At 38.7% G+C, this 16328-nt stretch overlaps 1 protein-coding gene across 1 annotated transcript in view; it reads right to left on the bottom strand.

Moving 5' to 3' along the window:
• Window positions 1-576: 576 nt before the first annotated feature.
• LOC121327948 (radixin-like) overlaps window positions 577-16328 on the bottom strand; it is a 38851-nt gene continuing 23099 nt past the window's right edge. Inside the window, 11 exon segments of the mRNA XM_041272314.1 lie at window positions 577-1598; window positions 5899-6063; window positions 6066-6155; window positions 6638-6730; window positions 7639-7799; window positions 8690-8820; window positions 11263-11426; window positions 12531-12627; window positions 13409-13555; window positions 13768-13851; window positions 15327-15601. Of these exon segments, the coding sequence (XP_041128248.1) occupies window positions 1434-1598; window positions 5899-6063; window positions 6066-6155; window positions 6638-6730; window positions 7639-7799; window positions 8690-8820; window positions 11263-11426; window positions 12531-12627; window positions 13409-13555; window positions 13768-13851; window positions 15327-15601 (1572 nt within the window). The 3' untranslated portion in view covers window positions 577-1433.

Here is a 16328-nt window from a genome sequence, read left to right as displayed (position 1 = left end):
CATGGACCAGCAGCAAACTAGGTTTTAAACAAGCATTCTACTTGCTTTGCCACACAATAGAGGCAACTGGTCAGCAGATTTCAGTACCTAGAGGTCAGTGTTTGTGAAAAGCCGATTATCCATGGAGATACTATTCTTCATCAATAATCACATGGAGCTACATCCCCTGTACATCTTTTTTACAAATCTAACACCCAAAAAAAAAAAAGATGCAGGAAAACAATACATGGAATAAAGGAGAGATGAAAATATCAAAAAGTGTGGGCATTCCTAACATGATAAAAAGTATTTTCCCCTGCACGAGTGAATCCCTAACATACCTTGACATGTTCACAATAGTTTCTGTCTCACACACAAATATGTACACACATTCACCTAGTCTGCCTGTATGAGGTCACTTCATAAACGAGCTTTTAGGCGTCTGTGAGTGGAATGCAATTATCACGTCAAGTGCAACATGTCAACATACAAGGGCTGGGGGGCTGGGGAGCTTGAAACTGCCCAACACATTCTAGAACGTCACCAGGGTGGGGGGGGGGGGGGGGGGGGGGGGGGGGGGGGGGGGGGGGGGGGGGGGGGTGGGGGGGGGGGGGGGGGGGGGGGGGGGGGGGGGGGGGGTGATTGGCTGTCCAGTCATCATGCATATAATATTGAGGTAGTCAGCTGTCCCCTCCTCGGGACCAATGTTTTCGCATGCTCCCTTGCCAGAAAGGGCAAGAACTTCAGTAGTGGATGGTGAGTTAAAAGCAGCTCATGCAGCACACCAGTTACAGATGCACAGGCAACCACATATTACATGCGTCTACTGAAGACTCCACGTCAGGCAGCCATCTTTTATACACAGCCAGCGTTCCATCCATTGCCATATCAACAGCAGGACGGCTATCTGTATTCCAAGCCTTTGTGAGCAAGCAGGCAAAGAAAACCATCTATGATGACTGGACATGAAACACTGAAACCCAGGGGTTCTGCTCACTCCACTGGATTAGCTGCTGACAGATTTAACTTTCCCACACCATTGTAGGGACTTCTAAAAGTGCAATGGTTAGATACACATATTACTTTTAAGCAAATGGCAATGCTAACTAATTCTACAGGCAGAACATTCTGAAAATTCAAAGAGCCCAACCTATATTAAAAAATACCAGCTGAATCTGTACTTCAGAGAAAGAACTTTCAAATGTGTTGTGGATTTGCTTAACTTCCTTACCCCTGTCCTTCTGTTTGTTAATATGCTGTATACATGCAAGCACATCAGTTACGTATCCTCTTGATGAGAACAGGTGCATGGTCAGTGCTTTGGCATGGCGAGGTGGAATCTGTATGGGTTTAAGCCCTGCTCGCCTCTCTGCTGGAAGGTTCAGCTCTAAACAGAAACCACAATGTGAAATGAGCAGCATCCATAACAGCCTTCTCTCTCTATCCCTCCTCCCTCACATGGACTCAAACTCGTCAATGCGTTGCTTTGTGTTTCCTTGCCGGATCTGTCGCAGGGTCTTGTACTTGTCACGGCCTGCCTTCACATTCTCTGCATGGAGGACATCGTTCTGAGTTTTCTTGGTGTCATCCCGAGCCTGGGCCAGCTCAGAGCTCAAAGCCTGTTGTGAAGAGGGAGTGCATTAATACAACTACAAATATTACTTAACTGCAATGACATATACAAAGAAAACTATGCTGCTTGCACTGTTCTGCATCATAAATATTTCCATTATTGTCTTTATGTTAGTCTCCAAATCAGGTCAGGGCTTTTTTTTTTTTTTTTACAGTTTAAAGTTGCACACAACATACACTCTAGAAATTAATTATTTTTTTTCACTTTAGGTGTTGTTCTTAGTCATGGGAGGCTGTGTGGTCCAGTGGTTAAAGAAAAGGGCTTGCAACCAGGAGGTCCCCAGTTCAAATCCTGGCTCATTCACTGACCTCCTTGTGCTCAGTCTTTTGGGAGTGACTCTGCAGCTGATGCATAGTTCACACACCCTAGTCTCTAAGTCGCCTTGGATAAAGGCATCTAAATAAACAAATAATAATAATAATAACATTTGCAGCATATTTCCTATTCAAACAAATCCTAACAAAAATAAAACACAGGCCCAATGTTTTTTTTTTTTTACCACTTTATTTTGTTCCAAATCTTTCCACAAAATGATAAAATGAAATTGATGCTTGTTAAATAACGTTGAAGTTATACCTCACAGACCTGTTCACATGATATTAGGTCATTCACATATTATACACCAATATATACTTGAATATCTGATAAACTAGAGTTTTTTATGGAAAAGCAAGGTATCCCACAGGCTTAACCCCGATGCGTGGACTGCTCTAATTCTGGAACTTAAGCACCAATGACACAATCTCTGTTCCGGGATGCCCAACGGCAATAGAAGTGGTGGGGCAATGAAATCAGTCTTTTTGAGCCTCGTCATTGTCTATATATTTTTTGTTGTTGCTGTAGTTAGTTTTGCTAGTCTTGTATTTTTTATTCAAGGTTATATTGAATTATTTAACTCTGAATATAAATGTGATTTTTCTCTTCCTAATGAAAATTATGAATAATTTAATAAAAAACTGCATTTTTTACTTGTATTTATTTCAAGGTTAAAAGGTTTTGATTTGACAATGTACTTTGTGATATTTTGCTCAGCCTGGGCTACTTCCATAAAATAGCTGACAATGCCTGTGGATCGGACAAAATCTTATAGCACCTCAAAAGGTAGAAAATACTTGAAATCTGAATTTTTTTTTTTTTATTTGAAATCCTCACAAAATTTCGCAACTGTAACGTCCTAAATATTTTATATATAAACTTAACGGGATTGAAACTTGGCAGTTTTTTAATATTTATTAGAACTGTGTTATGATTTTTTGGGGGCGCCTCTCATTAAAAAAAAAAAAAAAAAATGAAATACATTCCACAACAAAATAGATTATATCATATTTTAATTTTTGATTTAAGGTTGCCAAACTACAAACGCTGTAAAAACATAAAAGCGGTCATAGTGGCCGTATATAGTCATTCTATTCAGGCAGTAAATGGTTAATGTTAGGGGAACAGCATATCGGATCGAGGGCTGTGTAATGCCAGAAATAAATAAAAATGAACCCTGGCCATACTATATACACTAGATGGCACTGGCATCTACCACACACGTTAGATATTTTAATGGTTGAACTCCGAGCACTACAAAATAAGAATATTTGAGTAAGTGTAATAAGAACCAGTCGATGATCACAATAAAAAAGGGGACAGAAAAAAAACTTCACATATGGAAAGTCTCAAAGAATGAAGCAGTGCTTCTATAGTCTCCTTTGGCGATTGCATAGGCCTCAAAAGGCCATTAAATTCTTTACTGAACCAAAAAAAAAAAAATGAAAACGACATGGTAACTAAATGAAAGCTAGTGTAGGACCTTGGAAAAGGTTATAATCATTTTTGTTGTGTATAGTATAAAAGTGATTTAAACGTATTGATGTATTACTATTACTGATACTGCTATCCGTCCTGCCAGAGGTGCCGCTGCAAGACCTTCACAGAAGACTGAAATAGGTCAGTAAAGAGAGTGAGTGCGCAGCAGTAAGAGAGACAAGACACAGTGAAAAGAGGGTGGGATGGTCATCTAACAACTGGATCCGACCGAAGTTACAGAAAGACTTGTATACACTACAAATACAATACCAAAACAGCACCTCGTTTACAATAGCAAACTGGTTCATAGTGCAAATTAATAGAAACCGGAAGACATGAAAAGACATCTTGTGACTGGACGGATGAAACCGTTAAGAACTTAAGACGTTCTGTGTGTCTGATTGAATGGAGATAGAAAACAAAAAAAAAAAAGTATTACAGATCGATTACAAATTCATACTGTTTAAATAAAAGCTTTAGATTCAACCCAAGTATCTTTATTAAACCTGTAATACTAACATACAGAAAAGGTTCCTGCATGACTGACACAAGTCGTTCTACTAGGGTAACCAGCCAACTATTTTGTCGCTTTTGAAAGGTTAAACTCGGACTAAGTCTGAACAGATTAGCCTGACACCAGTCAAGGCCAGGCGTGGAACCATCTTCAGGCGTCTCGTGGAGCTTATCATATCAGAGTGGGCAGTCTAGTGATGAATGTTGTGTAAAGTATAGTCAACAAAGCGAGAGGAGTGGAGACAGGTGGCAAACACAGAAGCACGCATTAAACATGTCAAAATTGCAAAATAACTGAAAGTATATATTACTAGTGTATCTCATATTAACATTGAATATTTCATTTTCACACCTGGATTGTCCAAATTTAAAACACTCAAGTAAATCTTTGCACAAAAATGGAAAGCTTGTATATTAACAATTTAGTTGTCTATAGTTTTACTGATCTGCTTTTTGTACGTTACAGGAATATTTGAAAGACATAATTAAACTGAATGCTCAAAAGTAGGCAAAGTAAGGTCTTTGAAATATGTGAAAATCTAAGACCTTCTTAAAACTGGACATTTTGGTTGAACCCTTTAATAAAACATTATACCGTTCCAGATTTTTATTTCTGTTTACTGTCTGCTCGTTTAACCTTTTACAGCCTAAAGCCTGACTCGCATGGGACTAAAAATCACCACAAACTGGTGGTTCTGGAATTTGTGACATCAGTGATATTTAGTACCATGCAAACCATCCAGTTTTTATTATCCCAAATCATTTTCTCAGAGGTCCTCTGATTTGTTTACAGGATATCGGGATCTTGTGTACAATTTCCTGTGTCTCTTTAATCCTGTGTGAATCGACCATGTCAGTCCTACGTTAGAATCGATGGAGCATTTCTGGGGTCTTCTCTTCAAAGCAATACTAGCCTTCACAGTAAACATAACAATTTTAAAATTGGTAAGATTTGTCCCGAGATTGTCCAGTTCAGTAAAACCGTATGATTGTGCATAACCAAACTGGGGACGGACGAAAACACAAAACATAATTGGCGACTCTTAAGTGGATGCTTTGAACAGCATATTTGAAGATCTGTTTGAAAATGGTTCTTCTAGCCTTTGGAAAAGAAGCTGATTATTTACACCTGGTTGTCTGTTCACAATGCATGCACAAAAGCACCTTTTCTGGCCACAATATCTCATTTCATTTTGAGTTTAACATCTTTCCTTGATGAAAACCAATCCACGTCTGGGAGGTTACCAGATGTCAGCTGCTTTCTGCCACCTCTCAGGACAGCTGGTATTTAGTCCTGTGCAAATCATACTTTACACTGCATTTAACAAGTATGTCAGTAACTTTACATCCCTGCCACAGCTGTAATTCAGAACACTGATGACCATGACATATAACACTATGTAACACAATTTTTGTTCCTGGGTAGTAAGTGTTATTTCCTAATTGCTTATGCCTCAAAAGTATAGAAAATGGCTATTATTCCCCACAAACTTTGCTTTTGCGACCAGGACAGTGATATTTCAAAATATCACTATTTCCAATGGGAAAACGGGCAAATGTGTGTCTTTTCGTTCACATAAAGTCAGAAAACAACATATGAATCCAAATTAACATGTATTTATACTAAAGTAATACAAAAATGACTACAAAAGATTTAGAAGCGAGTAGTTTTTCGAGATTTACAATTACTGTATTTACAGTATAATTGTAAATCTCGAAAAACTACACTTTTTTTTTTGTTACACAGTGTAAATCAGCAGTATTACAGAATAGTATTGAAGAAGGTCATTAGCAATGAAATGTTTCACCACAATTTGATAATCAATTCTCAATAAGTTGCTCTCCAGATGTATGCAAGCATGTGAAGTGTGACATGTACGACCACCTCCACTACGTGCCCTTCGCAGGAGATTTCATCCATGCCAGGGGACAATAAAACACAGTAAGAAACTCAGCAGTGCCCGTGCCCATGGCCTCACCTGCAGCTGCTTCTTAACTCGCTCGTTCTTCTGGGTCTCAGTGAGGCGCGCCTCCTCGCTGCGGTGGTTGTTGACGCCCTCGTTGGAGAGTTCTGCGCTGGCCTCTGCGCTGTTCTCATCCTGCTCGTCGTGCTCGTTCTCCAGAGGGGCCACCATGGGGGGGGGGGAGGAGGAGGAGGAGGGGGTGGCGGCGGCATGCTCATCACAATCTTCAGCTCCTCCTTGGTCCTCTCCAGGTCGTCCTGTGCCGAGAGCGCCTGGGGGAAAGAAGGAAGACTGTTTAACAAGAAGGTTAGGTATGCTAAACTGAACTCGCCTACTGCTGGAATTTGCCTTCTTGATAGGATAACTTGGTAAATGTCTTTCGTGCAAGTTATCACTGTATTACCCTATTTGTCTTCTGAATTTGTATTATTACAGTTCAGTATATATTACTTACAACTTCAATGGTTTTTTTTCCCCCAAATTTTGCTCTAAGAATGTTTCATGAAATCATGGTAATTGTCAAACGACACACACATTCATTATCACAGTTTCTATTCAATTTTGATCCAACATCCTTCCATTTAGAATTGTTGTAACTTGTGGGTTTATTTTGACATAAAATGAACATCAAGAAAGCCTTAGTTTAACAAATAAGTTTTGATTCGAAGTGGATTTTTAACAATGCATCAGACATCCCTATTGAAAAATGATTTAGCAATGTAGCACTCTGTGAATGGCAGAAGTCGTCCCTTACTTTGTGCTGCCACTCAGATGCCTCCTCCTCCTTTTTCCTCTTGGCTTCCTCGAGCAGGGCGATTTTGGCAGTAAATTCACCGAGTTCAGCAGCCTGAAAATGAAACAACATTAAAATATGACTTTTTCATTTTTATTTTACCGATTCTGGTAGATATATTTCAAACCTCGTCAGAATTTAAAACTGAAGTTATAAGAAACGCCAAACTATAGCCTTCTGTGTATTGCTGAGATGTTTGTTTACTTGACTTACTGTAGTTACATAAGGTTGTACCTTAGATATAATTCAAGAAATGTAACTAACAATGTCCTGTACACCGCTAGCTGGTGTAACAAAAAGTATACATTGTGCACATCAGCACAATGTAACCTTAAAAGTGAAAATTTTTAAAGTACAAATATGAGTAAAAAGTCGCAAGAGTATTACTTATTAAATATGGATGTTATGAATCATTTAAAAGGTAAAACAACTAGATACTTAAACACTTTAGATGTATATTAAATTTAAACATAGATTTACAGCCTTAGTGAAGTTATTATCATAACCCTGAAAGAGCCCCAAACAGGGAGCTATTCTCTGCACTCTGCCGTCCGACAGAGTGTCCAGCATGGCCCTGGAGTCTAAGCACACTCCAAGATAGGAGGCTGCCTGGGAAGGGGTGGTCTGGCTCTTCACATGTAAGGCACAACCGCTGGAAGTACCAGCACGACACTTGTTCTGGGGTTTGGTGTTAGTGTTTTGTTTGTCTGTTTATTTTGGCCAGCGTGCCTTTTGTTTTGTTTAAATATTTATTTATTATTTGCAATAAATCAGCACATCAGCACATTCAATCACAGTACTGTGTTCTGTCTCTTCTAGGTCTGACATCATCAAATCAGCTATCCCGCTCACAGTGACGAGCATATCTGTCATCAGACATGCCTTGCATGAGGCAGAATACTGCAGTGTATTCAAGGGAAATCATGAGAATCAATTTTAACAGCAGTGGAGCTTGCCCTTACCAGTTGCTCCTGGTTCTTCATCTGGTCCGCGGCCTGCTTTGCTAGTGCTAACCGGGCCTCCTCGGCACTCTGCCGTTCCCTCTCCAGCCGCTCTGCCTCCTCCTTCGCTCGCTTCTTCTCCTGGTCCAGTTCCAGAGCCCGTCTGGTCTGCTCCTCCAGCTCTACGCCACAACACAAAAAATAGCTTATTTCAGCACTCTTACTGGTACAAATTACCAGGCAGCGATGAGCCCAAATACAGCTCAAGAACTGTGATATCTGTGTCTTTTTAAAACCCTTTTATACTATAACAAGGGATAAGCTAGTATACTATTGATATACTGTATATTTTCTATAAATCTGTGGGGCTAGTCCAGTTTCTACAAGTGCACCTTGCAGATGAAAGGCATATGCTTATAGCGTCAGTACCATGTGCTACTGTGGTCTGAAAGGTTACTTCAGTTAACTTTTTCAGGCATTTTTTTTTTGCAATTATTGGTTTTGTAAACCAATACCAGTGTTCTCAGCCACTGAAAGCAAGTGCACTGCTTGAATACTTGAAAAAACTAGTACCAGTAATCCATTCTCATTTGCCGTTGTCTACACAGTAAACCCCAGCCTAAAGATTAACTCTACAGTCCAGTTCACTCTGTCATCTTCTCTCTATTAAAACCATTTTACTTCCCTGAAACACTTCATGGTTGAATGAGTAGTAATACTAAAATAAACCATGGAGGAATACTGAGTACTACTGGAATACCGAGAAAGACTTCTAGTTTCTCAATTTATCATTATTTTTATTTCTATTATATAAACCACACACGAAGGCACTAGTAAAATAAACAAATTCATTAAAAAAAAAAATCAACACAGTCCACGTTCCAAAGAAAGCATACAACATTATGACCCTCAAGTAATGGAATCGGACCTTTGCCCAGCCAATCCTTGGCCTACATATATACAGAAAGCCTAACAGAGGCAGAATAAAATGAAGAACAAAGGCCTGGGAAATCCAAACCTCTCAGCCCTATAAAATGAAACAGAGTCTTTATTTTAAGTAGCACAGGGTTACCTTTTTGTGCCTTGATTGTCTGTTCTTCAATTTGTCTGAGTCGCTCAATCAGCTCATCCTTCTCCCGCTCTATTCTTTCCTTTTCTTGCTCTGCCAACTGTCTTTTCTTCTTCTCGTTTTCTAGCTGTGCTCTGGACAGAAATAATCACATTGCTAGCCACAACTTCTGTTTCCCATTTTACTACAATTTTATTTGTATGATATGCTGTATAATTAACATTAGAGCGCTGTACTCAAATTTTAGTTCTAGTCACAATGAATGTAGATGATGTGCCTGTGTTGTACATTATAGCAGGTTGATGACACTAGTGCTGTGCACCACCACAAGAGGGGGGATTGCTTCATAACAGCATGCTTAAAAAAAAAAAAAAACAGAAAAACAACGTGACTAGGGGCACAAGGGGCAAATTTTAAAAAGTTTGAGGTTGTTCGCTTAATTCAACGAAACAAACTTGCAGCCCACCCTTGACCTACTAATGTTTTCCACATTTTGTATTATGGCTAGACAAAAGTGTTTAGTAAAATCTCCATGCATACAGTCCATTATGAGCTGCTGCATCTATCTATGGCTGCATTCACACTGGGTCGGTTTCAAATGGACTCGGTCTGGTTCGTTTACGTTGAAACAATATATCTATTTGCTTGCTGTTCACATTTATCTGCGAGCAAAGGGACCAAGTTTGTTTGGATGCGAACTAAGAGTTAGCTTTTTTGGTCCTTTTTTTTTCCCACGATCGAGTCCGTTTGTGAACTCGGTTAATTTATACGGTGTGTGAACTGGACGTTTACAGTATCCTTAAGGCATACTGAAAGATTACAGTTATTGATGTATTGCTCCGGTTTTTAAGGTTATTACATATTGCTGTGGAAGAAATCACTGGGGGTGCACTTTGCTTATTTCATTAAATCACACTTCACACCAAAAGGTACTGAACCCTACCGAGTGCAGATAAAACCCTCCAAGCGTACCCAGAGGGAGCACAACCTTAGCCTTTGTGAGTCTAAACCTAGAATGTTTTAACTAAGCCCTCATGGTCTTCCTACAAAGGGACTGTATCAAAATAACAAGCATGTTCGCGACACACTTGCCAACAAACGGTGTAAATATAACACTAGTAAAACTAATACTATCTGTTGTGAAAATGACATGACCTACATTTACAATTAGTCTGAAACTGTCAAAACTGAGAATAAAGAATGCTACCTAAAAGGGGATAAGAAAGGGAATAAGAGTTCAAATCAAGTTTTAAAACATGCTTTTTCAGTTTCAGCATTCAGATTCAACAAAGGACATAAATCATTGCAAGGAATGTTTTGTGCATGGGAGGAAATTAGGGCTGCGGAAGCCAAACTGTCCAACATAATTCAGTGAATATCCTGACATGTTTTCCACAACTTGCATTTTACAGAAAGATTTATGTCAGTATGGGCCATGTAATCATGTAACCCATGATTAAAGATAAAAAGGGCAAGACATTTAAAAATGAATGAATTTCGACACACTACAAAGTTTGCTTGCATGTGGTAACTTATAAACTTGCTCGATAAATGGATGGAAAGCGCATTATAGAATCACAGTTGTATGACAGCAACACAGCAAGCCATCTACTTAAAGGGAAATCATACAAATGCAGAGTGACGACAACAAGCTTGTAAAGGAGGCTCTGTCCAGACTGAGGTGGCAGGCATTTTGAAACCGGATACAAGACAATGAGATTGATTGCGATGTAGACCTCATCAACAGCAAGATCCAGGAATGTTAAAATGTGGTATCAAACAACGATGCAACAAGCCAAACAGCAGCACAGTCCCAGTTCAGTGATGCCCTAAGAACGTACAGGTAGCATGGCAAAGATTCTTCAATTGGAAGAGCAACTTCCCAACCCTTTGCATTCTGGGATGATTACCATTCTCAAAATGGTTAACAACCTAATGTGGTTCATTACACCAGAAAGGTGAAAGCACCTGGGACCTGCATCTTGCAGCAGCTGTAAGGATGCTACAATTATTGCTTTTGACTGTAACAACTATGGCCGCTGAGTATCTGTGTTTGTAAAGATGAAGCTTCTCCAAGATTATGCCCCGGAAGTTCATGAGCAGTTTGTGCAAGCATTCCTTTTACTTACTATGTTACATATACATTAAGGCCTCTATGTGTGGTCAGTTAGTGTCCTAATTCTTAAAGCCTTGGTTAATACGATTTTAACAGATGTATTTAATTCTGTTTGGTTAAACCAATGTCGTCAAGGTGTGTGTGTGTGTGTGTGGGTGTGGGTGTGGGTGTGGGTAGGTTAGCTGATCTGGCTTCAGCTCCTGTCAAATCAATGTTGGCAGCAGCGCAAGTCAGATGAGTAGGTGGACTACAACTAACCCTATCTTGTCAAACGAGCTTAGTAGTTAAAAATCTAAACATATAGCCCAATGCCCCCTTCTTTTCTGTTTTTCTTTAAGGTGGATTGTGCCAATTTTCACCTCCAAGTGCATTAAAGAAAGTGGGGTGGAATGTCAGACATTTTATGGCAGTAGTTTTATAACTAATAAATAAAATGTGTCAGTTGGTCAAACTGAGGTACCTCTCAATCTGTTTGTGGTGCTTCTCCTCCCTGGCCTGAGCCTTCATCTGTTGCACTTCGATTGTGTCTGGCTTCCTCCTCCTCATGTACAGCTCATGGTTGCCCATGCACAACGCCAGGATGCGCTTGTTTATTCTCAGCCGAGGGGCGTAGAACACAAAGTCCTTTCAAAATAATAGAACATAGGTTACTGTGGGACATACACTATATTATTAGTGTATGTCCCATGGTAATACTTGTGTTAACTCTAAGGACCGTGATCGTGTTAACACGATCATACTGAAGTGGGCTTCTAGGACTGCAATCGAGTAAACACAAGAAGAAAAAGCACTCTGTTTTGATGACTTACACGGCCACTGTACTTTGCAGTATAAGATTGAAACACATATTATTGCACAGGGGAGGGACTGACATTCAGGTCACAATAGTTTATTTTAATCTGACATCACTGAGAGGGGCATTTGGTGTCTAAACGGTGGAGTCAGTTTAGAGCAGCCCGGCAGAGACAAACGCAGAAACAACACATCACAGGAACTTGTTTAGAGCTAATAAAAAATGGGAAACACTGTAAATCTGATTAATTATATTATAACATTTTTTCTGTCATGTGTTTTAATATATAGATTTTACAACATTTATAAACATCAAGAAACAAGTGGATATAAGCATATGATATCCTTATGCCACCTGGTGGTAGGAATAACAAAGTGAATTAAAGTTTTTCACAAACTTTACAATTGTCATTAGGCTCGCTGCAATACGTACCCCAAGGGCAGGAAGTGTCTGTCTCAACTGTACACAACGATTAGCAAAGCTGCTTCTCCCCCAGCCCGTCAGCATAATAAAGACTGTGTAGATGAACTATAGCGCTTAGACAGATTGTGTTTCATGATTTCTTCTCTATTCTTTGAGCTGCTCTCTATAATTTTTATAATATTGGCAGTAAAAACAAAAAAAAAAAAAAAAAAAAAAAAAAAAAAAAAACAGCAGGGGCCACTGTGGACTTCAAGTAAATACTTTTAGAATACAAAACTCTAGCAGTTACAGAACAGGATGTGTTTTTTTTTTTTTTTTTTTTTTTTTTTTTTTTTTTTAAAAGAGTCAGGAATCACTTTTTTTGGATAGGGTTGCTGTGTGTGAAATGTGTTGAAACATGTCTTTCTTCTCTTGCAGGGAACTGCACCTTTTTGTTACCAGTACTATTGCCACTTGCATTGAAAAAGAGCACTTTATTCACAAGAAAACTAAATATAATGTAATTTACTTACTGGAGCTTTTTTGTCAATGGGCTTGATAACAAACTTCTTGTCATTAAATGAAATGTTTCTAATTTCACTCCAAGGGAAGCCAATCTTCGGTGTCAACCTGGAGAGAGAAGAAAAACCTATTAACATTGAAAACATTCAAAATGCATTACTCTAAATTCAATCAGAAATATGGAGAATTAAATCACTGAGCCAGAATCACAAGCAGAGATTCAAATAAACACAGTGGCCCAGGGGTACAATTAGCATTTTCATAGCTCAGAAATTAGGCTGCTCAGCAGGCTAATTCACTAGTCTCTCAGAACTTCCATAGTTAGAGAGGCCCAAATTCAAATTCAGGTGTAGGTCAAACAAATTTGGTGGCGTCAGTCCTCGGTGTGCATACAGAGCTGTGAAGAGTGCCTGCCACCACACTGCCTGACTGTCACCTTTGGGTCATCGAAACAAACTAGAATGAGATTCTGTTGTGAATAAGCTCCTACAGCAGGTTGATAGTGCTCTTGTGAAAACACTGTACTGGTTGTAAAGTGGAAGTATGCTTATGAATAACCTACAATAATTCTTATTCTTTTTACTAGAAAAAAAACTTCAAAATCTTACAAGCCTTTTTCCAGCAAAAAATAAAACCAAAATTGCCAGTAGAGGGCAATGTTACAACTGGAAGCATACAATTATTTAAATATTTAAAACACAACAAAATATATTGCAGGGTGCCAAGAGCAGCAACTCTGAATATAGAATGTAGTTTTATTGAATTTCTATGTAACTATCTTGTTTTTGTTTGTTTTTTTATTTGTTGGCTTGCAAATTTAGTGGTGATGAAAAAGTGAGATGTATTGAACTGGTTTTTAAACAACAACCCAATCTGTATGTAAACTTACTTGTCTTCATGTTCGTAAATGTTAAGCCCCAGCGCATCAACACCCAGCCACAGCTCTGTTCCCTTTTTGTTCTTAATTTCAAAGTAGTTCACGCCATACATCTCCAGATCCTGTGCAATCTTCAGATACTCCATCATCGAATCTTCTCTGTGTTGTAAAAAAAGAAGTCAGATGGCCTGTCAAGTTTTTTGACAAGCGTTTCATCTATCTTATATGTGAGGCAATATTCACAAAGTACTCTACATGTTACTTGAATTGAATAATATTAACAAAAGGTGGATACCAACCCACAAAACACAATTTGATATCATAACTTTTAAATGATTTCATATTTGTAATGCTCATAAGTAGTAAGTTACCTTAGAATTCCTCTATGTTCCTCATGCCAGGTCTGTATTCTTTCTTCCCACTGTTCTTTGGTTAGTTTATGTTGTTCCAAAACCCTAAGAAATACAACCAGACATTATCTCTATATATAAGAAAAAACAAGTAAGCCAAACAATATTAAATCCACCACACTACCCGAATGAAGCCACATATTCCTAACATTTTCCAAAAGTCCCTTCAAATGCAGAGAAGCATATAAACCTGGCTTTGTTTTTTCCCCCTTGATTTTAGGGGCATCCATGTGCACACTAACAGCAGTAACTAAGGGCCGGACCAAATCAAAGTTAGCACTCAGCGAACAAGGACGCGAAAGCATTCGTGGTAATAAAACAAGAAAAATTCCAAGAAAAATCTCGCGGAACCAAAACAAGCCCTTTTCGTCCTTCAAGAAGCAGCCATCGCTTGGTGACTACAAGTGGGTTGAGAAGGGCGAGTGGTTGCTCTCGTCCGACAAAATCTACTCAATTCCAGCTATAAATCACATTGCAAGACTTTCACAGGACTGGATTTTATAGTCAACTTCGATGTCTAACACTATCGTGTATTAAGCAAATAGTAAAAAAAAAAAAAAAAAAAAAAAAAAAAAAAAAACACAAAACATCCTGATATTTGCAAAACGAACAAAAAAAAACAGTACATGCCTCAAGACGCGCCACTGACCTCATATCGAACACTTTTGTTTATATCATACCAGTCTCACAATAATAATTTGCAAGATAGCAAGTGTTTGAGCAATCTCCAGTGGATACCCAGAAACGGGTTCGAATTTTGATTTTGAATGTGTTCAGGTCAAAAACGGCATTCATAATCTTTCCAGGACTCATTGGTATCACTCAGCAAAATTGGCACTGATTGGCAGAGGCTAAAAACGTTTACTGTAGAATGTTGCTGTTACAAGCATTTCATAACTAATTAGGGTCCTTATATTTAATAAACAAATAACAACAGGTTTAAGACTGACAATTGTCAAGCACCAGTACTAAAAAAAAAAAAAAAAAATAGAAACAATAAAAGGGGGGTGCGTTTGCTTCTACTTCTACATAAAAATCATTAGGAAAAAAAAAATTATAAATATATTTGGCCAGACAAAATCGCATCCGGGACAGTAAAAACATAGCTCAGTGGCCCATGGGGCCAGTAGCTAAAAATCTAAACATATAGCCCAATGCCCCCTTCTTTTCTGTTTTTCTTTAAGGTGGATTGTGCCAATTTTCACCTCCAAGTGCATTAAAGAAAGTGGGGTGGAATGTCAGACATTTTATGGCAGTAGTTTTATAACTAATAAATAAAATGTGTCAGTTGGTCATCTAATTTTGTGATGGAATTTATAATGTGATGCACATTGATTTATACAGTGTTAAGCGACTCATTAGTATGCTAGCCGTGCGTCTCCACTATTTTTCCAGCACACAGTCATGTGATGCTGTTTAACCACTCAGAGGCTGTTATTTTTCCAAAGACATTTTATAAATCTGCAATGCTAACTGTGATTTAACTCTGGTATATCCACGGTCAGATACAGTGCTCTTACCGCTGAGGAAGGAGCCTGTCGTTGCTTAAATAGCCTGGCTTGTGGATCTCTTTGTTGAAATCACCGTACTTGGCCTGCACGGCGTAAGAAGCCAGCAGGACGGCGGTCTCAGGAGGGCAGTAGTTTTCATCGTTCAGGATGGCCTCCTTCACCTGCAGGAAGAACAGCCTCTGTGTGATCTCCTGGATCAGCTCCTCTGACACATCCTCAGGGAAGAATTTTGCCCGGAACTTGAACTGCAGAGGGTTCTCTTTCCTGACATCTTGTTGCGTTACCTGACAGAATAGAGCACATTAATAAAAAGACCTTGTGTAATGGAAATTCACCTGTGTAACATTCTCTTTTGTGAGACAAGCACATCTGACTTTTGAATTACAGGCTTGCCTTTGTCGCAAGCCTTTCTTTGGATTTATATAGTTGCACATACTGCAGTGATTCTGTACTGACTAGGCTTCTCACAGGACATACCAGCTTGGAATAAGATGTTGAAGGAACTGAATCTGAATTCAGATTGAGAGTCTGTAATTTAACGACATATGAAGTGTTTAAATAATGCCACTAGATGGTAAAACAAATGCGAGAAGAGAGAATCATAGAATACATCTGTATAGTGATTTTGAAGGTAATGGGCTGAATTGTCACACCCAATAAAAAAATAAACAAAGACTCTTAATTTGGGTGATTGCAAGTTATGTTGTTTATTATTCTTTTTAGAAATGCAATGGTGTATTTTCTTAAGAAAATGTTTTGAAATAAATAGCTGAGAAAATGTAGCCCATTGTGTTAGAGGGTGGTCTTTATCAACAAGTCAGATGTCAAGCTTACATTTTACCGGAGTTGTTCTGTTAACATTACAAATAGTCTCTACTGCATATCAAAATGTTTTTTGAAATAGGTGGTGCGGAAAAAACAAGCACAGATGCGTTTACAAGAATTATTAACTAACTATGAGGTGAAAATAAAAACAGCTTATTTTATTAAAGTCAATACTGGTACATGTAG

Source organism: Polyodon spathula, chromosome 15 (assembly GCF_017654505.1).
Source record: "Polyodon spathula isolate WHYD16114869_AA chromosome 15, ASM1765450v1, whole genome shotgun sequence".
In the NCBI taxonomy this organism is placed as follows: Eukaryota; Metazoa; Chordata; class Actinopteri; order Acipenseriformes; family Polyodontidae; genus Polyodon; species Polyodon spathula.
Note: the sequence above shows the minus strand (reverse complement) of the source record. Positions and strands in the feature narration are given on the sequence as shown.